The sequence below is a fragment of the Electrona antarctica genome (assembly GCF_951216825.1).
Source record: "Electrona antarctica genome assembly, chromosome: 4".
NCBI lineage: Eukaryota > Metazoa > Chordata > Actinopteri > Myctophiformes > Myctophidae > Electrona > Electrona antarctica.
In genome coordinates this window covers 49,618,204-49,646,059 of record NC_136809.1, presented here as the reverse complement: position 1 = coordinate 49,646,059, position 27,856 = coordinate 49,618,204, and the positions used below count along the sequence as shown (strand labels likewise).

Genomic DNA, 27,856 nt, shown 5'->3' with positions numbered 1-27,856 from the left:
TGCCAAAATTGATTAACAGTGTTACACAGTGGCTGATGAAATGTATCTGTTAACTCTACTTAACTTCCACATTTCCAAATAATCACTTCCACATTTCCTAGTAAGTGAAATGACCGTGACGTATAGTGTAGCCTGTAGTGGTGCAATAATTGAACTTGTGCAATAGTACCCAGAAAATGTTGCAAATAAAATATTTCAAACCCAGAACACGTTAAAAAAATATGTGGCCCTAGAATAGGCTGTGGTAGTACATTTCATATATTACTGTACATATACACATGCTATAAATCACACCCATGCCCTCCTGAGTTAGGGAGTCGTCGCAGCAGCAGTTGTAGCACAGGGTACGTATCAACTAGCCTGGCTTGGCCAGCCTCATAGCGGGGATTCACTGAAGATTCGGGGAGGAAACATCAGTGAACCCTCGCTATGAGTCTGGCCGCGCCAGGCTACGTATCAACAGCCTCAGTGATAGTGTAATGCTTCTATATCTACTATCTAAAAAGCTTGACACACCTTAAAGGTGTGTATGTCTTACATTGCATTATCTGCTTTACACACCTTACAGCTAGAGACTCTTACAGTATATACCTGTGTATTTCTCTTCCGTGTCTGTCGCTTTGATTTTTGCTGATTTATGACGCTGTTACATAGTCCTAAATCAATGATATATATATAGCAGATGTAAAGGCTTGTGGATCAGCTAATTTCATCATTTCATCCTTTTTTTGTTCCTTCATAATATTTTTATACGTTTCTCTTTAGAGTTGAAAAGGTTCAGTAACAGTGTTTTGGTTGCACACATCTTGGTGAGAGGAGTGTGAGAAACTCTACCCATATTGATCAACATACGTATGGGTTAATGTGATAAATTGTGTTAAATTGTTGGAGCTGCCGACAAGGGAATCATCGCTTGACATCGTTCTTCCTCCAGTGTGTTTGTTTCTTCACTATGTTCACATTTCTTGCCTATAGAGAAAGATGTATCATATACAATTATATAGAATTGTAAACAAATCTGTAAAATGATTGTCACCATAGGAACAGCAGAAGAAAACATCAGGAGCTCACCTCCTGCTGCAGCCTCACCACCTTGCCAGTTTGCCTTCTCTTCATCTTGGTCAATTGGTGTATGGCCACCTGTAACAAATCAATTGAGTTTGAACTTGTATTTGTAGCCAATTGGCTGTGAGATCCATTGTTATAAAAAAAAACAGTGACAACGCATACTTTCCCCTTATATTTGAAACCATCTGCGCAGAAAGTCAAAGGTGTAACGTAAGTATACGATTCTGAATTCAGGGTTGGATTTAATGATTTTTACCGTATTGACGTTTGTTCTTGTAACTGTAAGCTACTCATTTACTCATATAGCCATGGGAACTGTGTCAGTCGTGCACATTGATAAATATGCCTGGCCTGTCCTGACATGCATCTGCTCGACTGAAACTATATACTAGAGTCTAGTATATAGTATACAACAACAACGACGCAACAATAGGAAGCCTGCAGCCCAGTAGCTATAATATTGCTTTCGGGGGAGGGTTAGTGTTATTTTCGATCAAATCAGGCGGCACACCTGGACACATCAAACGGCACAGTAAAGTGCCGCGGCACACAGGTTGGGAAACACTGTACTAGACCCCTGCTACTAGCAAAATGCTAAGGGTCCATATAAGAGTTATCCCATAATAACATTTATGGACCTGTGAGTTAAACAAACACTGAGGAATTTACGGTTTATATGAGGACTCAACTGTACTTCTTTACTACACATGATCACCAGTGTGATTTTACATAGCAGTTGAATATGTTACTCAATACTGTATGGTCAGTATACAGTACCACAAATATCAGTCTCATGCAAAGGTTAAAATGTAATTTAGTTATTCAGATGCTATGTTCATTTGTTTACCTGGCATCCTATGGTTTGTATAGTAATATAGGCCTACAGATTATTACGTTTTGTATTATACTGTTTATCTATGATCGTATTATTACTGAGCCACTAAAGTTTAAACTGTCTCTTTGCGTTGGATGTATGTATTTCAAGTAAGTCTTGCAAGTCTTGTAAGTATTGTAATTGTAAATTTCTCTGGATTAAGAGCATCTACTAAATGCCTTTGTAAATGGTACAGTAACATTATAGTACAGAAACAGTTTTAATAGTGAATAATGATAAGTTTAAATATTGCAAATCGTCTGCCAATATATTTGAATATATGCAGTCAATGCTGTACACTGAAAAGTATGGTATATAGTATATTAGTAGTAACAAACTGAGGCTGTGTCATAAATTACATGGAGGGGCATTGAAGATACGTTTGAATGAACTCACGAGAAAAGGCATATAAGCGTTGGCCGGGATGCGAATTCGAGACGTATAAAATGCATTGGCGTGTACGTTACTATGGTGTTTGTCACTTCCCGATACTGGACTTCAACAGCAAAAGTATTCAACAGCTAAATACATTGTCAAAGTCTCCTTTAATTTACTTCCCTGTAGTCTGTTGAGAGCATGCAAAGTGCATGCAGTGCAACCAACAATCACCTGATACCACAGGTTTCAAGATATTGTATGCATCTTCTAATTTAACCTACAATTATGCCTCAGCGTAAACTCAGGGACTTTATAGAAAACATGCGCATGTACAGTATGCTGCATATCCCCTGCCACAGGTGCCCATTCAAAATAGAGATATACTGTAAATTGCTCTTTGGTTGACTTTAGAATACGAGACTGCTCGCCCCTTTACCAACTCGCCCCCCTGCGATTTTTTTAAAATGTAGTTAACAGTTAATTTAGTATTTATCTCCCTCTCTGAAATCTGAAATTATCTTGTATACAGATTTATTTGATTGCATAGTAGTCGATCTCTATACTCTGTCAAATTTAGAAAGAACAACATGTCACAGAGACGGTGACTGCTTAATTAAGTTAATTTATGACCTTCTAGCAGTTAGTTTCGTTTTATTAATAACATTTCTTCCATGTAGCCCATGTTTTGTAATGGCATCATCATGCTGTTATGCCCGTGGATATACAGAGTGAACTTAACAATGATAAATTAATATGATAATACCTTTTAAATAATCACAAACATGAATTATGTTTGTTATTTACAGCTAGGTAGAGTAGTGGGGCGAGATGGAAAAGGGGCGAGCGGACCTGTTACCGTATTATATGTACTTCCGTAAGATTGATATTTTCTTTAAGGACACATACTGTATCACATCACTTCAGCACACATACCACCAATAACCAGACAGAGATGTGTTTGTGTGCTTACCATTAGACTGCCTTTTCCTCCACAGCAATACTATCAGGAGTCCTACAATCAATGAACCAATGACCACGACAGGAGCTACTATATTGGACACAGCAACCTTTCCATCCTGGACCATCTTGTGGACTCCCTCATAGCCTGAAAATGTTTAAAAGCTGTTTTAGGTTTTTAGGTAAAAATATATACCTGCCAGACAAGTAGGATACAGGCTGAAAGGCATTCATTTACATTCCAATAGGTGATTGAGGGTTGCGTGCTACCGCAACGGCCAATCAGCTGTCCACTAATACTGTAGCTCTCAGGTTGTATATACGTCTCTGGCAGGGATTATACGTTGTTTTCCTGTTTTGTTTTGTAGAAGACAGACATCTCTCTCTCTCTCTCTCTCTCTGACACTGAGGAGTGAGGACACAGCAATGTCCAATTGTCCATTTGAAATGCATACAAGTACTGGTGGATAGTAACTTGTGACTATTTCAAATTTCCAAAACTTATTTAGTTGATTTTGATTATTATTACAAAACATGAATTAACCACTTCACAACGTGAATGCAACGTGTTGTGAGCTGGTAGATCTGCTATGTTCCAAGGGTTTTTTATACATTTTAGACATTTGAAATCTTGTGAATCTTGAGTACATATTGAGTACCTTAAGTATTTTGATGCCAATACTTTTGTATGTTACTCAATCTTGAACACTGGACTTCCACTTCCACTATTTCTACATTTCAGTATTGGTACTTTTAAAACCAACTAAAAAAAAGTGTACTTTTTCCACCACTGCATACAAATATTCAAGAACAAAAACATGACCACAAAATGAGCACCTGGTACAGGTAGGCTGTACACAGCTTGCACTAGTGTTAACAGATCATGATATGGTTAATGGTTAATCAAAACATTCATCTAAGAAAAGTTATTTGGCAAACTGTTGGATGTAAATACATATAGGGCTGCAGTTTGTCACGGGTTGGAGATTACCTATAACCCATGAAGTGCCATCACACCTATTTCAGTTGAATTATATTAAATGTAACCTTTGTGTCCAAAATAAACAAATCTACCTCCTGTCCTATGACACTGTACTATAGCATAAAGACAGTGTCAAGCTATCAAACCCAGAACAATCCAAAAAAAACATACTTTTGGAGGATAGATTAAATGTAGTCTCTCCTTCTTTGACTCCATTGGCGTTGTACACTTGGCATGTGTACTGGGAGGAAGCTGAGTTCTTCAAAGTCAGTTTACTGGTGAGGTTAAAGCGCTTATCATCCATCGGTTTAGGCTCCTGTTGAGAGATGCTGGTGTGGTTTTTTCCCTCCTGATCGAACCATTGAATTGTACCTTTTGGGTAACCATCCTCAGAGTTACAAATCAGAGAAGTGTCCTTCTCTGCTATGATTACTGGTGCACTATATTTGGCTGCAAAGAGAAAGGCATGAGGACATTAAAGACAACAGTGACAATTTATAACCACCCTCCACCCCCATTATGATGTGAAAAAGCAAAGTGGCCACTGTGTGAATATGGTCAATATGGGGCTCTCACCTGTGACACTGAGGTTGGTTTTGATGATGTCTTTTGAACTACTGTCTGTCTTCACTGTGCATTCATACTCTCCACCGTCATTAATCTGAGTGTTGCTGACCAACAGGGACACATCCCTGCTTGTGCCAGTCAAGCTTTCCACAGAAAACCGAAAACGTGGTTCATTCGGATGATCTTTGCCAAAAACAACTAATGTTTTTGTATTCCCTGTTTTCTTCCATTTCACATATGTGATCATTGCATCTGATGCTTCTTCTGTAGTTTTGATGCCACATCTAAGGACAGAATCCTGGCCATATTGACCAAGGTTTTCAGATGTACAGTCTACCTTTACAAAGGAGGCTGTAGAGTGAGATATAACAAAGAAAGAAAGAAAAAAAATATCGTCAAGTCAACTAACAGCAACATGTCAAACAGTAAAATGTCAGATTGGAATTCTGGAGTTCAGGACAAAAAGCAATCATTACCTGCACTGACAGGTACGATGGCCAAAAGCAGCACACATGTTCCAACCACGGAGGCCATGATCTGTAGTGAAAGAAAGATAGTTGTTTATGTGGGGGTTGTTTGTGATGTCTGCGATGCGATTCTGATCACCAATAACATACAACAATACAGTCAGATATACTGAAACATATTTAATTTAGAATTGTATTATATATTGTATACAGAGCAGGATGGATCCAAATGTATTATTTATTATTATACTATATTTTTATGTATGTATGTATTATAAAACCAATGTTACTTATTGGATTATCTTATTATTATTATCTTATATACAGGTATCTTAATGATATCCTCTCTGGTATCTGGTGTAGTACAATCTAGTACAACGATACTGTACAGTATTTACCCCCCCCCCCCCCCCCACACACACACACACACACACACACACACACACATACAGCAGGTGGTTTTCAACTGGAGGGTCTGGGGGCATGTTTATTTAATGCAGGACAACATTCTATAAACATCTGTCAGTATCTGTACACATAGTTGGGTCGTTTATGGCAGTTCCGTGACCGTTGAGAGCAAATGTCCGTTTCTCAATGGATTTGTCATCTAGGAGGGTTATTAACTTTTCCGCTGCTATCTACGTTTATAAACGTAGCTAGGCTATCGGTACCTACTGGTGCTAACTACGCGTATGTTTGTAGACAACCGTATACTCCATATATGAAAGCAGCGACCGTCTATTTACCTTTTAGCATTCCTCCGGTTAGTATGGAGAGCCTCCGTCCCCACCAGCTATGTGATTTTTAAATCCAGCTCAATTGAGCCTCCATTATAACAGGATTTTCAAAGCGCTGTATCTCAAAAGGTACAGCGCTAAAGGTCAATTATTCTTGAATTATTTTTTCTACTAATCTACTATTATTACTATTTCTACAATTATTTCTTCTAATAATATTTATTTTTATTTTGAAAAAGAAAGTAGCTAAACTCATTCTTACAGTATCAGAAACCTGTTATTCAGGGTATCTACACTGTACATGATGCATATACTATGCATATACTTATCCTTACAGTGTAAGAAAACAGGGTATCTACACGGTTCATATGGTCATACTATGCATACTAAAAACTGTAACGTGATCATCCAATGCATCTTCAGAATTTAAACCTTTTTAGAAACAAAAGTAAAACTTGCACTATATGAACAGAGGCATTTAGATTAAATCCTACGCCAAATAGTATTTCAAAAGCCTGTATCTTATATGTTACAGATGTTATTGTTTAGGCCTACAGTGATTTATATATATAAATATGGTCATATGGGGGTTCAACAAAAACTGAAATTCAGAAATTCAATCTTTGGTGGACAATATCTACTATATCAAAAAGGATGTTCAATGTTTCAAAAATGGCATTGTGTAAAATCCATGTAGTGGTAAATACTGTAATATGGTGGGGTAAAGCTTACATAATTCACACTATATATTCTAAACACTACCATTGTGTATAATACTACACCAAGTTAACACAATTAACCCATACTTTTCTTGATAAGGATTATAACATTTTAAGTTTGTTAGGCTAGAGAGTGAAAAAACAGCGTGAAAAAATAAATCACCCCCCAACTCAATATGTCCAAAATACTTTGAACATAATGTTAGATCTAAGGCTATTCCCAATATACCCATGCACATAACCAGTAGTTCAAACATTCATAATTAGGAGTTCTAAATGATCCCACATCACTGGCATATTGTATGGACAAGGTCATCCCTAATCCCCATTTGTCATAACCCTTGTTGTTCATGGTGTAAATAAAATATTATACGAGTCATTAATATGACGAAAACTGTATCATTCACTGTAGCCCGATCATTCTTTTTTTATCAGCAAGTTCATCTATTGTTAGTTCATCTATCGTTTATACTATTTTCGTTTATAGGCCTACTATGCATGAAGTAAGAGGCTAAACCCCACCAAAATGAGGCTTAATCCAGACCAAACTGTATTATTGCTCAATGGCTCCTGTAACTAATTAATAAACACATATTGATACTTGTGAACAGCTATAATGTTGGCCTCAGTATAAGCCATGTCTCGACAAGCTTCCGCTAATGCTTTGCCTTCAATGGTGACACGCGCCTCAGAGCCGGAAAGGGTGTCTACGTATATATGTCTATGGTCACATAGGTGAACACGGACATTGCTGTTCCTTGGAGTGGTTGCACCACTCAAAAATACATATTTAGCCCCATGCTCGAATGTAGCCTGGCTAATAAGCCAGACCGAATCAGTCGTTGGCAAAACAAAATTGCCTGCACACGACAGTGTGATTTGAGTCTGGCTTATTAGCCAGGCTAGCTCGAATGCCCCCGCCCCCCTGTCAAAAAACGCTAAAATCCCTAAAACGAAAGAAAGAAGCAAATGAAGAAAAATGAACACTCATCTTTTACTTTCTCTATTAACAGAAAACATGAACCTGTCCTTTAAGTACTAGAACCTGTCTTACAAGCCAGACTGTTGCCCCACAAGAATAGTTGTCAGTGTCGCCAGATTTTGCGAGAGAAATAAGCATTTTCAAAAATTTAAAAAAGCAAAATATTTTGTATATATTTTAAGTGGTGCAACCACTTCCTTAAGTGACTATAGTGTGTGGGTGGGTGGGTGGCTGGCTGGCTGGGTGCGTCTGAGCACGAAAACAGCATGGTTGTTTTTCACCACATGTGCGCAACCTAACACACACACACAAACACACGCACATATTAACTGTATATATGGTGATTTCGGGTGTGCCAGTACAGTACAGTGACAGTACAGTACAGTGGAGGGTACAGTAGAGGGACCTCCACACGGTAACTCTGTCATTTCTCAACCGTTTCGGACGCGGGGCGGCTCACCGGAATCGGGCCGGCATATAGAAGAGTATATTTGTATGTCTCATAACGAAAATACATCGCATGGATGCAACTGGGACGTATCCTCAGTGATGTATCCCAAGGTCATCGGGGTTTCGGGTCTCGCGAACATCATACCCCTCACTCGGGTGACCCAGCCGGGGTGATCAAGTCCCGATTTACGTCCCAGTAGCTACCCTCGATCAGACCCTCAGTCTCTAATGTTATGATGAATTGAACATGGTGGGCCCTATTGTAAACAAGTGTAATACTTTAGGTGTCGTCCACAGTTAACAGTTTTGTATTGAGTTGTGCTGAAATGTACTGTAATTCTCCAATTTGTTAATAAATTCGTCAATCAATCAATCAATCAAACCAATATTTACAAGAAACTTTACAGAAAAACAAGCTCAAAAGTCGCTTATTATAAGCAGACATGGCAACTGGTAGTTGTGTGGTTACCAGAACCCGCCTCGTTTCTCATAAATGCAGCATTTCACTTCAGCGTCTACTTTCACTTTAAATGTATTTTTTGACAAACAATCCTTGAGTTGAGGGTCATGATCCTCCTGTCCCGATCAGGACGGAATGCGGGAACCGAATCATATGATTCAAGAATAAACTAAACGTCACTAACATTCATCATTTTCACAACAATATAATACTGATGTTATATAGGTGAAACTTGAAACTGAACATGTATGTTGCAACCCATATAGGCTTAAATCATTCATTTTGTAGCATTCATTCTGTAGCATTCATTCTGGCTTGGAAGAAGATATATAGGCTACATATTGTGTCCAGTGTCCAGTGACAGTGCCCCATAGAGTAAGCAGTGCCCGCGGTTACTAAAACCAGTCAACCCACAGACGTGCCAGGCAGTTTATAATAACGCTTATACTTCATTTTGCTGCATGCCTATATCATAAACAGCTATACTAACATGACTATAGTTATTGTCATAACATTTTTACTTAGGCTAGGCTACTAACAATACATGTATGTGATTGTGATACTGTACAGTACAAACATATTTAAAAATAAAAGTAAATAGGCAGTCATCCTCAATGGACCCCAATGGAAACAAGCCTATAGGCTTTCTTGCAGGGTTGTCAAAAAAGCAGACCTTGTATTGAACTGTAATTTCCTTTGCTTCTTTCTGCAAACTGTTAATAATAATAAAGTATTCAATCAAAATCTGACCGCTCAATAAATGCATAGATACCTTGCAAATAAGTGAACGTCAAGATGAAATAAAGCAGGGCGTCCAGTCCAGGCAGGGTCTGTCTTTTCCAATCCACACGGATTCAGGCTGATTTGTGAGACTCTAGAAGACTGCGTGGTCGTTCCCCAGCAATTATGTGCTGCTGCCTGAACTTTCACTTAGTTAAGTAAAGATAGAACGAGATTAACTCTTTCACTTTCGATTATAGCCTAGCTCACTGTGCGTTATTATTGTTTGTTTTAAGGGCTGTTAGCTATTAAAAGGGCTGTTAGCCGCGCAAGTTTGTAAACGATATAAAACTTTCCTTCGTCCATATTGCCGTTATGTTAATTATGCATCTGCATGTCGTTCAGACGAGAGCGGTAAACTGCTCCGGACTCAAGAGAAAGCTGTAGTAGGTGCATGCTGATTACAGAGGTCTGAAGCCACTGGGAACCACAGGAACTTTCCTCTCTCTCTCTCTCTCTCTCTCTCTCTCTCTCTATTTCTCTCTCTCTCTCTTATTTTTGTGCCTTTTTTTAGATAGATAGATTCGGCATCATACTAGCCAGTATTTGAATGTATACAGAAAAATAAACAATAAAGTAGAAAAAAAACAAAAAAACAAAAACAAAACACAACAACAAAAAGAGAGACAACGACCATCTTAATAAATTGCAATACAATATGGTTTGGTCATGAAATGAAATGATTACTATATTTACCCAGGGCATGGGCTAAGCTCAAGAACTTGTTTCCAGCCAGGCCCTGCTCATAGAACACATTTCATCGTAGTGGTTCAATGCCTTGTTCAAGGGCACTTCAGCGGTGGTAATTTTAACGTGTCGACCGCTGATTCGAACTGGCGACCTTCCGGTATTAGAGAGAGAGAGAGAGAGAGAGAGAGTGCACATCAGTTGATCTGTGATGGTGAATGTTGCCCAGTAAACATCCAGTACATATCAGCATGCATTGTGTTGGAGGTCAGGTCAGTCAGTCTGTTTATTTTCCTAGTTGTGTATTTTGTACTTGTCTTATGTCTGACCTGTTTAGATGCTCACTCTATCCCATCTTCATTGTCTCCACCAGGCCGAAGGCATGGGGAGAGAGTATGTTTTGCACTCCGTCCGTGTGTGTGTGTGTGTGTCCGTCCGTGTGTCCGTCCGTGTGTGTGTGTGTCCTTCCGTCCGTCCGTTACCAGCTAATCTCCGGCACCGTTAACCCGGTCGATGCCAAACTTTGCACACACACTCCCTGGATGCCAACGATGAACCTCTGCCCCACATTTTCCAGAACGGCCTGTTATAGCGCCACCATGAGGCAGCTTTTCACATTTTTACCTAAAACTGCACCGATCTGCGTGAAACGTTGCATGCACGCTCCCTAGAGGCCAAGGACAAACCGTTGACCTGCATTTTCCGCATCTGCCTTTTATAGCGCCACCAGGAGGCCGACTTTTGTAAAACACATTTTTTAATATTACTCCTCCAGATTCTGTCCAAAAATCTCACAAATCGTTACACACTATCTCTATGGTCATGTGCTCAAGTCGAATCTGTCCCATATTTCATATTCCATCCTAATTGGCTATAATTAGCTTTCAGAGTTTGCAAGATTTCCCCGTTTTGAACAAAAGCCTCAAATCATGAACGCAGCATGCAATTTACGTGAAATCTTTCACACATTTTCTTACTAGGCTGAGGAATATATACCACCCTTTTCACATTGACCTGTTATAGCGCCACCAACAGGTTGAGTTTTGCAAAACACATTTTTGGAACAAAATGCCTCAAAAACATGTTTATATTAATCCTAAACATTTTGCCAAACATCTCATCCTATCCTCCTGGTGGAGACCTGTGCCCAGAAGGGCACTTTTTCTAGTTTAGATTTAGGCTTGATGGATTTATAATTAAGATAAAACCCATTTGTTGCATATAAAATGCCATAGGGACAATTAATGATTCCCAGGATATAAAAGGACTGTATTAATACTGAATTACTGAGCTACACAGGGCTATATAAAAAAATACTTCTAAGAAAGTATTTAAAAGTACGGAGGAATACTCAGCACCACAACTAGGCAGAGAGCCTATGACCAAGTTAACAATAGCTTTAACAGGATTACTTTAAGCAGGAAATACTCTTTTAGAAAAATACCTTGTACCCAATTAAAAGATGAGTCCACCAGGAAGAAGGATTGTCCAGTCAGCAGTATATGATTAATGTCTATTCATTTTCAGATCAGAGAGACAGGACAGATCCACACACAGCCAAATTACAAAAAACTCTCACCCTGTGCGACAAACGGCACAGGGTTCTCTCTCTGCCGGACACAATCATGTGCCAGGCATTCATACTGTAGAATACAATTGTTGATACACATTTCATTGGCTGAACACACAGTTAATTTCCACTAGGACACGCTGGCACTAGGTGTCGAACGCTCATTGGACCAGCCCATGGCTGATGAGACTGATATTGGGACAGCTCCCTTAATTCCGTCATGGAAGGCATAGACCGGGAAAGCGTGGACGCTGGCGTTGCTATGGCAACCTGAAGATAACTTTCCCTGCACTGAACTTTCGACAGAGAGAAATGCTCTTTCTCACTAGGCATCAAGGCCACACTGATATCGAAGCAGCTGCATGTAAACTCAAATCAAAACAGCACACTACAGTATGGTGAATTTACTTGACTGGGGACAGACATTATGGAGACTTCCATAAGATATTAAATGGGACAGATGAAAACATATTTTGGCCATAAACATGGATGACATGACATTTATGATGATAAGAAGAACAACCCGGAGCCAAAAGGAAACATTGACACAAGTCCACAAAAAATACCAAAGTAGCAGATCTACCAGATCCATCAAGGCTACTTGCCCATAAGGTCTCCTGGCTTGTTGCCATTACTCAGCTGTCTGGAGCCTTGGTATGTGGAGCTTGATTACACTTATGTATGTTTACACTTACCCTGGGGTTTCATAATAAGGGATTTTTATTGTTTGAAAAAAGTCACAGGCAGGATCATGCAGTCGTTTGCCATATAATATTCAATTTCATCTAGCTGTCAGTTGTGTTGTTCAGTAGCCCAGTAACCTTACAAAGTCAATGAGATGCTTGTCTCATTGACTAGTTTACACGGTGTGGTCATGGTCAGGTCGTGGCATGGTCGGGCCTCCAAGAGATTGAACAGGCGAAAGGGAAATTCTTGGCCGAAACGAATACCGAATATAGGAAACAGTTGGCCGAAAACCGAATACCGAATATCCGAATATCCGAATATCTTTTTTCCTACTATTGCTGTCATGGCCATACCTTAAAGCTACCATGGCAAAATAAATGGTTATGGCAAAACTTCACTTAAATAATAATCACTATTATGGGTCCATAAAACATTTATTCAGCTCTTTTGAATGCATTAATTGCATACACTATTTGGTGATATATTTTCTGCCTATTCGGGCCGAAACTTAATAGGCCCGAAAGCAAAAGACCAACATGGCTTCTCCATTTTTGGCTCATTTGAGGGGAGCAGGGAAAAGAGCTACTATGGAGGTTATGGGGTGGAGGGGGGATGCGAGAAGCCTGTAGGAAAGTGGCTTGTGTGCGACGCAGCAAGAGACGTGAAGCATATGGATTCTGGGTGGGCGGTTATAAATAGGGCCAGGTAGATTGGCGTGGAGGGCGGAGACGTGGCGTGAAGGGCAGGTTAAGGTGTTTCCCTGCCTCCTGAACATCTGTTGTTCCAACTCCATTTAGTGTTCATGAAGGAAATTTACTTTGTCACTGAAATATTTTTTCATGGCTAAGAAAACGACAGGGCACTATTGTTGGCAGTCCTTGTGTACCATGAAGCCAGTAAACTTTGTTTCAAAGTGTGTCTTCTGTCAGTCTCTAGCCTCGCTCCCAGGCTTACGGTCAGTCTCTGCAGTGGCTGTTATATGTGGTAGGCCTATATGGAACTGGAAAGGCCATGATGTCAGACATTTAGCCCATACAATTTGTAGATTTTAGATTTATATTTTTAGATGGACCATCATTAGTCCTGTGGGGGAAATTCAGACCCATTAGCAACAAGAACCCCAAAAGGGGTTCCCATCCTGAATGGGTTAAGTAGGCCTACATATCCCGGCGGTCAGGTCACAGTGGTTAAAAGGGGTTCCCGTCCTGAATGGGTTAAGTAGGCCTACATATCCCGGTGGTCAGGTCACAGTGGTTAAAGGGGTTCCCGTCCTGAATGGGTTAAGTAGGCCTACATATCCCGGCGGTCAGGTCACAGTGGTTAAAGGGGTTCCCATCCTGAATGGGTTAAGTAGGCCTACATATCCCGGTGGTCAGGTCACAGTGGTTAAAGTGGTTCCCATCCTGAATGGTTTAAGTAGGCCTACATATCCCGGCGGTCAGGTCACAGTGGTTAAAGGGGGTTCCCGTCCTGAATGGGTTAAGTAGGCCTACATATCCCGGTGGTCAGGTCACAGTGGTTAAAGGGGTTCCCATCCTGAATGGGTTAAGTAGGCCTACATATCCCGGTGGTCAGGTCACAGTGGTTAAAAGGGGTTCCCGTCCTGAATGGGTTAAGTAGGCCTACATATCCCGGTGGTCAGGTCACAGTGGTTAAAAGGGGTTCCCGTCCTGAATGGGTTAAGTAGGCCTACATATCCCGGTGGTCAGGTCACAGTGGTTAAAGGGGTTCCCATCCTGAATGGGTTAAGTAGGCCTACATATCCCGGTGGTCAGGTCACAGTGGTTAAAGGGGTTCCCATCCTGAATGGGTTAAGTAGGCCTACATATCCCGGTGGTCAGGTCACAGTGGTTAAAGGGGTTCCCATCCTGAATGGTTTAAGTAGGCCTACATATCCCGGCGGTCAGGTCACAGTGGTTAAAGGGGTTCCCATCCTGAATGGGTTAAGTAGGCCTACATATCCCGGTGGTCAGGTTACAGTGGTTAAAAGGGGTTCCCATCCTGAATGGGTTAAGTAGGCCTACATATCCCGGTGGTCAGGTCACAGTGGTTAAAAGGGGTTAATAGTGACTGGAGCACAATGTCAAACAGTTAAAAGGTATATAGCCTATAAGCACAGTAGGCCTACGCCCCAACTGCAGGGGCAGTCAGATCAACATAAATATGGAATTAATTATATACTGGCCATATATGGAGCGTGTTTGAGTGTTCAGGGTTTGATGATGTCTGATCAACATATGGAATATCGGAACAGGTCAGCTCCATATATGGAGATCTAAGGGTGCCAGCAGGGGCTTGAGTGTACAGGGTTTGATGAGGTCTGACTATGGAGCGTGTCTTGACTCTTGAGTGTACAGGGTTTGATGAGGTCAGATCAACATATGGAATGTCAGAACAGGTCAGCTCCATATGGGGCAGTGTCTTGAGTGTACAGGGTTTGATGAGGTCAGATCAACATGTGGAATGTCAGAACAGGTCAGCTCCATATGGGGCAGTGTCTTGAGTGTACAGGGTTTGATGAGGTCAGATCAACATGTGGAATGTCAGAACAGGTCAGCTCCATATGGGGCAGTGTCTTGAGTGTACAGGGTTTGATGAGGTCAGATCAACATATGGAATATCGGAACAGGTCAGCTCCATATATGGAGATCTAAGGGTGCCAGCAGGGGCTTGAGTGTACAGGGTTTGATGAGGTCTGACTATGGAGCGTGTCTTGACTCTTGAGTGTACAGGGTTTGATGAGGTCAGATCAACATATGGAATGTCAGAACAGGTCAGCTCCATATGGGGCAGTGTCTTGAGTGTACAGGGTTTGATGAGGTCAGATCAACATGTGGAATGTCAGAACAGGTCAGGCCTTAACTTTCGGGCCTGTTGAGAACTCTAGTTTTCGCCGGCTGCCGGGCGTGACTGCACTAATAACTTTGGGGCGGGCCCGTCTAGAGTTTGAATGGACAGGTATCACTCAAAAGAGAGAGATCGAAGAGTAAGGACCAACATATGGGATGTCAGAACAGGTCAGCTCCATATATGGAGATCTAAGGGTTTGAGGTTTGATGGTCAGATAGAGTTGCTGGCCGGCTCCATATATGCAGATCTAGGTGATGATTCAGTCTTCTCCATGTATGGCTATCCAGGGTTTGATGAGGTCAGTGTCGTGATCTTCATATTTGGAGACGGCCATATATGGGGGCGTGACGTGTCACGAGGCGTAACCATATATGGAGGCGTGATGACACAAGGTGTGACCATATGGAGGCGTGATGTCACGAGGCGTGACCATATATGGAGGTGTGATGTCACGAGGCGTGACGGTCCGACCGACCAGGAAAAGCAGGCTTTAAAATGCGACCAGTCGCAATTATACAATTATTAGATGGATTACATTTTTGATGAAATGTTAATGTACATTAAAGGGGTTTGGGTTTTACACTATGGAATACACGTTTCCATAGTAAACACATCCTCCATACTTGTATACCTTCAAAACAAGCTGTAGGCCTATACGTATACAGTATAGGCTAAATTAAATACCTCCTCTGATTCTTTCATGAAAACCCGCAGGCCAACAGCTTTGGTATTTTCAGTCAGGACAACTCAAGAATGGATCATGGAATATATATAAGCGATGTATTGGCGATGTATTGGATCTGCTTTTTAGGTACTCAGATCAAGCGCATCAGTCCTGGCCATAGGGACATCGAATCCCCCGCAGTAGATCCAAAACGACTGGTGGTAGCTGGGGTGGAGGTGGGTGAGCAGCAGGTTTGTATACAGCAGCATGCACATACAGCAGCAGCAAGCAAGGACGCAGGAGGAGGAATGCAAACCTCCGGCTAAAGTAGCCGGTATGACATTATTTTTTATAATGTAATGTAAACTGTGAGGTTCTCACATAAGATCCCCCTAGGGTTTCGTATACCTCGCCGCCACAACAACTGACATCTTTTTATTTTTTTACTTATCATTTTTATCCCACGATTTTGCAACCCAGTTTTTTCACCCAGTGCCAATTATCTAATGTAATCCTGGACGCTACACTTCCTCTGCCAACCTGGGGGGCAGCGGACTGACCTCATGCCTCCTTCTATGCAGGAGGAGTCCAAGCTGCTTCTTTTCACCTGACAGGGGGGGATTTACCTGGCCGGACGTAGCGCGTGGAAGGATCACGTTATTCCGACCAGTTCCTTTCCCCTCCATCAGGCGCCCCGGCGGTAGTTTTAGAGACCAGGATTACTGCATGTTTTTGTGAGGGTACCTACCCTAGGGGACACGGGGAGAACATGCAAACTCCACACAGAAAGGCCCTTTCGCCAACCCCACCTCGGGTATGGGTACTGATGCCGCGGAGGAGGGAACCCAGGACCACGCCCACAGCATCCCGAGCGGGAATCGAACCCAGGACTGACATCTTAACTCTGGAAAGAAATTCCATTATTATGCTGTTGTGCAAATCAGATAAGTCAAATCAAATTAACTTGACAACAGTGTTGTTTTTGGCAGCAAATTTTGATTTTAGTTTTAGTCATAGTCTCTTTCACTTAGTTTTAGTCACATTTTAGTCACCCGGAATGTTTTAGAGTTAGTCTAGTTTTAGTCGACTAAATATCATAAGATTTTAGTCGACTAAATCTACAGTTGATTTAGTCGACTAAAATGTATTTTGGCAGGTCTTGGCTGTCTTTCCTGTCGTCTTAATGCTTGATTTTACACTGAAAATAGCTGATCTACAAGCTCACAACGTGTCGCAGCGCGACGCGTTATGAACTTGTAGATCAGCTATTTGCAGCATGCAAACCAAGTGTAAAATGTCTTATACTGGATCTCTTGTCCACTAGTCCCTTCCTAACATTTTAGTCTAGTTTTTATCTGTCGACGAAATTGTCAATATATTTAGTCTTAGTTTTAGTCATCATAGCTTAGTTTTCATTTAGCTTGGTTTTCGTCAGTGAAAAAAAGGTAGTCGACGAACATTTTTCGTCTTAGTTTTAGTCGACAAAATCACATGAAGCATGCAGGCATGCACAGAAAAACAAGAAACCAGAATACAAAGTGTGACGCATCTTTAGTTTCCTAAACCAAAAAGGGCACAATCATTAAAGGACAGCTTTGTTTTTTAGGGGTGCTATAGCCCCTCCTATATTTTGTCTTAAATTCCCATTGACAATGAATGGAGAATATAAGGGTCCATTTGGTTACCAAAATTACTCTCCATCATTTAGCTGGGTACCACCTGGAACCCCCTCAAGGACCACCGGTGAAAACCACTGCTCTATGTGAAAGAAAGGAGAAAGAAAGTAACTAAATTCTGTTGAAATGGCAGTCCAAAATGGATGCATAAACCAGTGCTTGCTCACAATTCACTCTTGACATTTAGTTGCCCGAATACAAGCCGGTGGAAAAGAAAAATCATAGTTGTCAGTTAACCTGTGTCAGCCATTCATGTTCTCATGAAAACAGAAAATTACACCTGTGTGAACCGAGAGGTGCAACTTCGTGTGGGGGTCCCCAGTGGGTCCCCGGAACTTCCAGACCCACAGGAACACGCCCAGGGTGCCGGCCCGGTTCTGGCGAGCCGCCCCGCATCCGAAACGGTCGAGAAATGACAGAGTTACTGTGTGGGGGAATTAGCAGACCTCTCTCTCATGCACGCTCCACATTGTAATTAGCAGGCAACAGTGCAACACCATGGGCTCCATCTTGCGCCACCCTTATCCCTTAACTTATTTACCATTTTTACTATTTTGAAAAACATTTTTAAATAGTTCAACTAGCCGAGACGTTGTGAGCTTGTAGATCGGCTATTTGAACTATTTTAAAAGGTTTTTTAAAATAGTAAAACATGGCAAATAAGTTTAGGGATAAGGGTTAAGGGGTGGCGCAAGATATCTCTCTCTATCCTATCTCTCTCTCTGTTTCTAGCACAACAGTGCCACTTTTGCCCCTATTGATACCCTAAACTAGGGACGTAGGGATGGACATAGGGACATTGCTGTTCCTTTGAGTGGCTACACCACTCAAAAACAAACAAGCAAAACAAAACAAATCCAAAGCTACAATTCCAAAAGTAAATTCAACAAATCATTTTCGTCCAAATAAAACATATTAACATATGACAATATAGTGTAACTAGGGAACACATCAAATCTTCCTCATACAATTAAGACAAAATAGCTGCAAAATATATCACTCGTCTAAATAGCCAGTTTCAAATGCCTATCATTCGCAACAGCCGTCATATCAGGGTTCATTTTTCTCTTATTTCAAACGTAGTTCTGAAAAGGGCAATCGCCAGTAGAAAGAAGTATGACTTGTTATCTCCCGTAGCGTCGGGCTCGTGCGATGGAATGTTCTGATTTGAGAGAAGTGATGACATAGTACTTGTATGTATCTCTACGACTTCAACCGTTTAGCCTATCGTTATTGTAGAACATTCTACACGCATTGTTATTCCAGATTAAAATGCCCGCTTTCTGGCAGATTCATGAAGCCCATATACTGCTCATAACCCTCGTGGCCCATGATATCTAGCTCATGAACCTGGCTCATTAGGCCCTCCTGCTCATGAACCTGGATGTTTAGGCCCATGTCCTGCTCATGAACCTGGATGTTTAGTCCCATGTCCTGCTCATTCACCTGGATGTTTAGGCCCATGTCCTGCTCATTCACCTGGATGTTTAGGCCCATGTCCTGCTCATTAACCTGGTTATTTAGGCCCATGTCCTGCTCATTAACCTGGTTATTTAGGCCAATATCCTGCCCATAATCCTGGTGCTTGAGGCCCATGTCCTGCTCATGAACCTCGTTCTTGAGGCCCATGTCCTGCTCAATAACCTCTCTCTTGAGGCCCATGTCCTGCTTATTCACCTGGATGTTTAGGCCCATGTCCTGCTCATTCACCTGGTTTTTAAGGCCCATGTCCTTCTCACAATGCAGATTTTTCAGGCCCATGTCCTGCTCAGAATGCTGATTCTTAAGGCCCATGTCCTGCTCCGAATGCTGATTCTTAAGGCCCATGTCCTGCTCCGAATGCTGATTCTTAAGGCCCATGTCCTGCTCAGAATGCTGGTTTTTAAGGCCCATGTCCATCTCAGAATGCTGATTTTTAAGGTCTATGACTATGTCTTGTCCATACATGTCCTGCTCATAGTCCTCTTCTATCTTCACTTCCACTTCACTTACTTCTACTTTCTGTTTATTGCAAAAAATCTCCGGATGCTCTGCCAGCTGGTGCTTCTTAAGGATATACTGCCTGTTGAAGCCTTTGTTGCATTCGGTGCAGGAGAACGCAAAACTCCCCGTGAACACGATGCACTCGTGCTGGTCCCGCTCCAAATGCTTCTCGAACATCTTCCCGCAGTCGGAGCACCCGTATTTTGTGTTGCTGTGTTGGCTGTGTTCGTGGACCATGCGGCTCTTGTTGTATTTAAACGTCTTGCCGCAGAAAGTGCAGCTGTATTTCGTTCCACTGTGGTTTCTCTCGTGGCAGGCCAAACTCTGCCAGTTGTTAAACGTCTCGCCACAGTAACTGCACGTGCAAACCAAGACTTTGCACTCCCTTTGGTGTTTGGCCAGTCCAAAGAAATAGCTCTTCTTGCACACGCGACATTTGGTGCCCCTGCATTTGGTTCCCTTCCGCCTCCTATTAGGCCTTTCATCCTCGTCATCATGACCTGCAAGACAACAACATTTACAATTTTACCTGCATGGCAGGAGGGAAGGGATCAATAAAATATGTTTTTCTCTGTAGGCACATGTCATCACATGATGAGCAACCCTCATTCATATTTGTACTGGGCATATACAGTACGTAATACGTATTTTTTTTTTTAACCACTTTAATTCTATTTATCCCTATTCTCATAATAGGCGAATATTTACCAAAAACAGACAATCTAACGTGTCACTCACATTGCAGCGGGTTGTGAGCTTATACATTGGATATTTCTTTGGCAAAACACTGGCATAGAGGCGAAAATAGGAGGGGACCAAGTGAAAACCCCTGGTGGTCAAACAGATGAACTGGTTATATTTCTGACCTTCTGTTGATGTAATAGTTGTGACAACCCTATGGTCATGTTATCGCATGTATTCTTTGTCCCATTGGAGACACTTTTTTTAACGCTTTGGCCTCAAGCAACAGAAACTACTGGCTGAACTGCTGCGTAATTTGCCTCTTTCTGAACGATCCCCATTGATTTTGCTGACCAAATGGCCTTTATTTCTCTAGCGCCACCATTATACTGACCTTCATAATCACCGTCCATGGCGTCTTCCTCCGTTTTAACAGCCGCCACCGAGAACTGGTCCATGGCGTCTTCCTCCGTTTTAACAGCCGCCACCGAGAACTGGTCCATGGCGTCTTCCTCCGTTTTAACAGCCGTCACCGAGAACTGAGACACCGTTTGTGATCCCTTTAAGAAATGAAGCGAAGAGTCATAAATGTCTTCTGGTGTTGTTATTGTTAGACACACGTATGACAAATTATGATATAATTCACGTCAGCATTTTTCCCAGTTTAGCTCTTATTTTGAAAAGCCACATTTCCAGACTTCCGGTACTGATCATAAAATAGGAAGTTGAAGGGTGCCTGGTCAGGTCCTCGGTAGCAAACGGAGTGCAGTTTAGAGCTTTATTCCCTGCCGTGGAATAAACCTTGTTTTGACCAAAAATGCCATCTGGGACAAGGAATAGGAGATACAGGCGATTGAAAGAAACAGATAGAAGGGGTGTTTATGGTGATGACGATCTAAGATGGCGCGACCCAGTGTTATGACAACAACAGCTAGCAACCCAATACTAACGTAAGTGGCATTATGACTTGATCGATCGAATGCACTATAAAAGCGCAATTGCTGTAGGGCTACGCCAATGGCGTTACGGGTAGCATTAAATAATAGGCTTCAATTGACGTACATCTACTGTAGGTCAATGGTGTGAAGTGGGTTAAGCAGTGCTTCCCAAACATTTCAGGTCGAGACCGAAAACAGATATTAGACTGATATTAGATGTTAATAATAACTTAAATATACAAAGAAAACACTCTGACACATTTAATTTAAACAAAATCACACCTGTGTGAAGTGAGGGGCGCTCTTATCATCATACATCACATTCTGTGCTCAGCCAATCAGCTGAGCACATTCCGTGCTCATACAGACACACACAAAGCTGTGCATGGGAGGTGCTAGCACCGCTCAAAAACTTTCCAAATAGCAGAAATAGTTGATCTACAAGCTTACAGCACGTCATGAAGTGAGGTGTTGTAAGCTTGTAGATCTGCTATTTCTGAAACGATTGACGATTATGCAACAAATAATTGCGATTATCTTTATCTCAAATAATTGCTCTGCCGTCGGTGTATGAGTGTGTGTGAATGGGTGATGGCTTTGGATAAAAGCGCCAGATATGACTTAAATACTGACCGCAGTGCGTGGACGCAGTGCGTGGACGCAGTGAACCCCTAATTGCTCACAATGTGTAGGTTGGTACCTTGCATGGTTTCCTCTGCCGTCAGTGTATGAGTGTGTGTGAATGGGTGATGGCTTTGGATAAAAGCGCCAGATATGACTTAAATACTGACCGTAGTGCGTGGACGCAATGGACGCAGTGGACGTCCGCTCGTCTTCACGTGTCCTCCGACGACAACGACGACAGCGGTGTGCATCAAAGGACCACTCAAGTTCACATCTCTGGCTGCAATGTGTGATGATGGGGGGAAAAAAAGATAAAAGCATTTTGCTTAACTGAAAAAAGGAAGACAAAACACGAAAACTAATAGATGTGGTGCCATAGGAGAGATAACATACAGTATATTGAATATAAAATAAAAGTGTTAAATAGAGCTCTGTTATTGACATTTTTCTTTGAGGGATTATGAAAACTATGTAAAAAAAACACCCAAAAAAACATTTTCTGTCAGAAATAGATATACATCCATATAGGAGAGGTATACACTTTTGAAAGCTGACAGCAGTATTTCAAGGTTTTGCGTTCACTTGGTATAAAAACCTTTGCGACAAGTAGCAGCAATTTATTCAAATGTAATTGAAATAAAGTTATGCGGGAACGCCAATAAGATAAAAAGGATTAAAACTACAATAACCTTGTGAAGGACCAGGGCTTTCTGTTACGGTCGAGTCATCATATTTAACTGGTCTGAACAAAGAGAGAGCCTCTTCTCCACTCAGAACCTGTTGCACCGCAGGCAGAACCTCTGCCCTTCTGTCTGAAGCTGTTATTAGAAGACGCGCGCACACACACACACACACACACACACACACACACACACACACACACACACACACACACACACACACACACACACACACACACACACACACACACACACACACACACACACACACACACACACACACACACAAGCCTTCTCTTAGGTCAGTGTTTCAAGACGAAAGGCCTCGTGAACCATCACAGACAGGTCTGGTGCCACAGGAGCGATAAGATAACATTGAATAGAAATAGGAATAATATAAATGTGGTAAATAGAGCTGTGTTACATTGACACTTTTCTTTGAGGGAAGACTATCTTATGAATCTATATGTAAAAACAAAAAATGCAATTTCGGTCAGAAATCCATATAGGAGAGGTTACTGTAGCTTGGTGTAGACTTGTGAAAGTTGACAGCAGTATTTCAATGTTTTGCATTCACTTGGTAATTGGATTAAAGTAAGTTGCTCTGTTTAGGAACAGTCTTTCTATGTATAGCCTACCTACTGTATGACTGTGAGGTCATTTGGTGTAAACAGTGCAGATAGGGATACACATAACAAGTTGTATCATACATACTGTATCATAATATTGTATTCCTTAAGGTGGTTGACTGTTCCATTATATTTAGACATTCATTCTCCCCCTGTCACAACAGCTCACAAACCTGTCTCAGTAGCAGCAGCAGCAGCAGTAGTACTGTGTGCAGACTCAGAGAGGATGCTCTCCGTAGCAGTCGGAGGAGCAGTGTGTGCAGAGAGGATGCTCTGCTTGCTCCGCCGCTGCTCGCTCTGCAGCGCCTCGGTGGTCCTCAGAGCTTCTTCAAAGAGCCGGACCATCTCCGTGGCTGTGTGCGCCATCACCGCCTGCAGCACGCACTCCACGCGTGCACGAAACACCGCGGAGGACGAAGAACTGTCAGACATTGTTGTTCAAACCCTCAGGACCGACACAAGGACTGGAGGACAACACGTGCGCCGCGTGGGTGTGTGCCTGGTGGAACCCCTGCCAGTTGTAAACAATGTCCGCTTGTTTTTACTTTTAAGGACGATGTAACGTTAGATTTGTAAGTAGTATTGACCAACCCCACGTCTGGATGGTTTTAAATCTAAACTTTAACATGCAAAGCATGAAAATGTATACAAATAACAAGAATCTAAGTTAATATATCCAGATTGTTTTGATTGTGTTTCTCTCTGGATGATCAGTCCGCCATAGCTCAGAATCAGTGTTGCCAGGTTTTGTGAGAGAAATAAGCAACGATGTCTGTGAAAACAATCCCAAAAAGAAGCGAGCCCTTTGCTTTGCCCTTCTTGGCTTTAGTTTAAATGTGTACGTACATAGGCTATCTGAAAATAATAATTATAATCAGAAAATCCTAAACTGAAACTGTTAATAAAAATGTCAATCACACTAATAACAAACCCAACGTCGCTTATAATACGCGGAAATGCCTGGCAACACTGCTCCGCATGCCTGATCTTGATTATTTGGGCTTCGTCGTACGACCGGCGGTAACAGCGCCGATGTACAAGCCCACAAGGCGTCGCGACCTTAGAGTATATATGAAGGTCGCGACGCCTTGTGGGCTTGTAGATCGGCCATGGGACGACGAAGTATAAACCGGTCCGTTATGTGTCTCTCAGAGTGCACGGGACTGTACAGCCATCTACCGGCGTGTTGAGGAGTTGCAAGTTGCAGCACAGGACAGAGATACGGTAAGAAAGAAGAGAGGTAGAACTCTCAGATAACGTCCATACTCACTGAGAAACTTGATGACATGTCTCCCTTCTCCTCCAGGCTAGCGTGTTGGTTCTTGGTTGACTAGCCACAGCCCACTATGTAGTTTTTATGTCTGTTTATTTAACTGGACTTCATTTTGTTGATGAATTGAGTACATAGGAACACAACACAATGTAAATGACTTTTTGTGTTATGCTTTTAGACTTAGATGTCTGACTGTGCCTTAATTGTGCCGTTTTTCAATTTGTCTAATAAAGGTATTCAAACTGGATTCAAATATTCATAGAAAATAATTACATTGGAGTATCTGTGCTTTTAATAGTAATTGATTGAAAGACGTATTAAGTTAACAGTATGCAGAATAGGTACACTAGTTAAATAGGTACGAGTTGAATATTTATACTTCACGTCACTACATTTCAAAGACAATTAGGCCTATATTGTACTTTTGACTCCACTACATTTCGAAGACAAATTTCATAACATGTATATTTTACTTTTACTCGACTAAAACATAGATTAACATACTCCAAATCTCTGCCAAAATTGCAGATGGTATATATAGTTGTCTGCTCATTTCTTTTTTCCATCACTTCCAATTTCACTAGTTTATCCATGTATCCTGTATGAAATTGATATCCTGACCTGAAAATGTATGTTCTGTTTTAGTGTGGAGAAACGATACCCCATTAGTTAAAAAAAGAAAAACGCTATAGCAATGATTATTAATATTGAGCAATTTAACACTTGTTTTAACCTTTAATATACAAACATATCATTTAAAAAAAAAGTTTGGAAGGCAGGAATATTGTCAGACCCATGTACAGTACTTAACTAAAAAAAAGCAGCATAAATAAATAAAACATGCAAAGACTGGCCCAGATGCAATTTCTCATATTTTATTGACAACGCTAAGAAATGTATGACAATACATAGGAAGCCTTCTTTCCATCCTACCATTACATATTTGTTAAATGAATACACCCCTCTAGATTAAACATTAAATTCATTACAACATTAATAGACAGGTCTTTTTGAAAATCTGGCAACCCCACATGGATTATTTTGCATCTATACCTACACAGGTTAGTAGTAAATGTCATTACTTGACATTAGTTGAACGGATATGCATTGAGTCCATCACCCCATATTTTTATAATATCTATTATTCTCGTTTCCAATTGCGTCTTTTCCCCAACCTCAGCACACTGCTCAGTATACTTGCATGCGTTTGTTTTTTGTCTGTTGGGCAGCTCAAAGGGGGAGAAAAAAAATCAAACTAAAGTGCACTGGACATTTCATGTTTAACAATTGAGATGTTAGAATGTTTCCACTGTGAATAAATACATTATAAAACACAAAAAAACCTAACCTCCCAAGAGAACATTTTTTTGGTTTCTTGCAAATGCGACATTTCATTAACTCACTACAGCTGCCACTGGGCTCCCTTTACAGTAAAACAGAGCATTTCTTATGCAACTGTAGTAAGGTATCACATTTCATTTCAACGTTTTACTCACTGGACTCCCAGGAGATACCATCCCTCCGTAAATGGGAGAGATTTTAACAATGAGTATATTGAAGATGACTGGCAAGAGGCCATTGACTCAGTTAAAAGGGACCCCATAGATTTTTACGAATCTAGCAGTGTCACGGACCGCCAGTGTGACATGCATTAGTCCATGGACCCCCATTTGATGGCATTTCTGTCTCTGGGACCCCCAATTTATATTGTAAATTCAATGTTAATTAACTGAGTGTACAAATGGACCCTTATGGGTCCATTTGGTTCCAAACTATCATTTAGCTAGCTTAGCCCACTTTGGAAACAACTTTCTATAAGCTGTAGATCAGCTATTTTGGGAGAAGAGATGGAACGTAAACATTGCTGTGGTTATGATGAAATACATATATTGTAATTTTGTCTCATCTTGGTAGCCCACCAGAATGTAATTCAGCTAGATATAGCTCATTCTGACACCTGCTCAACAGTTGTACCTGATTCATTGATTATTGTATTAACAGTTTGTATAGAATGGGTACAGTTATATCATATACAGCGTTAAAAAAAGGAAAAACAATTTACAGTATAGAAAGAAGGGGCTGTGGTCACTGTGTTCATTGTTTTTAATATCATTAAGAACAGTCATTTTCTATCATGTCCTATGACAAGTCGTGGTATGCTACATATGAATGATATGATATGAATGACAATGTTTCAAATTCAACAACATTTAGGACAAATGCCATCGTGATTCATCTCCATCCAATGTACAGGCTGTACAGCAGCTTGCAGTCTGTTCCATAGCTGGTTTGCCTGGGTAAAAAAACAACACCATTGCTAATTAGTTATGTAACTTTTGCAACTTGTTGGGATTAACATAACATTGGTCATGATAAAACCATACCAGCTATCACTGCAGCGAGTAGCCAACGTTATGCAGCGACATCGTTGTGTAGGTACAGTAGGCTATTTCACGGCTTTTAAGAGCTCCAAAACTGCAGAATGTTGACATATCGGGGACTGGGGGGGGTCGGACTGATGCCTGCTAGTTAAACTAGCTTGCATCCGAGTTGTTCCACCGGGGCACCGGCGGTAAATAAAAATAAAAAAGCGCCGATGCCAAATGAATGGTTAACGTTACCGTAACGTTGTATGAATGCAACGCCGTAGCATATCGTTAGTTCAAGTGAGGTAACGTTAACCTTTGCTAGAGATTGCGATATTTTTGGCGATGCAGATTGTTAACACATTCAAATAATATTGGTTATTATCATATTCTTCCATAATAAAGGACGAAAAACTAAAAAGGCGTCTTACCTCGTCCGCCTTCCGCCCTCTGTGACGGTCACAGCCACACAGCCAACTCAAGGTACGGCCACGGAGCCGACTTGGGGACCCAACGCAGCTCCTCCAAGGAAAACAAACAAATGAACGGAGCTGAACGTGAATCCCCCCCACCGCCCACCCCTTTTTTTCCCTCACTGTATGTTTCTTTTCCCTTTTTACCTCCTTTATGATGAATTCCTGTTCTGTCCTTTGTCTATATAGAAGTGTCTATTTGTACGTCTCTAAATGTTTTTGATGAATTGAACATGGTGGACCCTTGGAAACAAGTGTAATGCTTAATTGGGTCGTCCACTCACAGTTAACAGCCTTTGTATTGAGTTTGTGCTTGAAATGTACTGTAATTCTGCAAACTGTTAATACATTTTCAATCAATCAATCAATCAATCAATGTCCCTTCGTTTTAAGTCTGGTCGCGAAGTCCCTTGGTTTGAAGGGGATCCTAACCCTACCCCTCGGCCCTACCCCTCGCTCCAAAGAGAATTGAGAAAACCCTTCCTCCTCCTCACGTGAACGCGCATCAGCAAGGGGAAGGGCTAAGGGCCATGGAGAAGGGGGGAATTGGGAAAGGGCCTTAGTGTATATCCAGGTTCTGGGGTCGGTCAAGTGGCACACGAGTTAAGCAACATTTTTAAGGTGAAAATAAAGAAGGATCCGGGAGCTTTCTTA

General features: G+C 41.4%; 2 protein-coding genes and 1 long non-coding RNA gene across 3 annotated transcripts in view; 1 reads left to right on the top strand and 2 right to left on the bottom strand.

Moving 5' to 3' along the window:
- Positions 1-27,856, top strand: part of LOC306921578 — a 566,256-nt gene that overhangs the window by 460,576 nt on the left and 77,824 nt on the right. The gene's annotated exons all lie outside the window — the stretch shown is intronic.
- Positions 540-9,772, bottom strand: LOC306921563 (uncharacterized protein). Its single transcript, XM_079498741.1, has 7 exons — positions 9,414-9,772; positions 5,303-5,363; positions 4,836-5,177; positions 4,431-4,709; positions 3,291-3,425; positions 1,072-1,140; positions 540-969 (listed from the first exon to the last, which is right to left on the bottom strand). Exons 2-7 carry the CDS (start codon positions 5,358-5,360, stop codon positions 878-880), a joined length of 975 nt encoding a protein of 324 aa, XP_079354867.1. The 5' UTR covers positions 5,361-5,363; positions 9,414-9,772; the 3' UTR covers positions 540-877.
- Positions 17,399-23,804, bottom strand: LOC306922468 (uncharacterized protein). Its single transcript, XM_079500105.1, has 5 exons — positions 23,264-23,804; positions 22,471-22,599; positions 21,949-22,061; positions 20,614-20,779; positions 17,399-20,038 (listed from the first exon to the last, which is right to left on the bottom strand). Exons 1-5 carry the CDS (start codon positions 23,520-23,522, stop codon positions 18,813-18,815), a joined length of 1,893 nt encoding a protein of 630 aa, XP_079356231.1. The 5' UTR covers positions 23,523-23,804; the 3' UTR covers positions 17,399-18,812.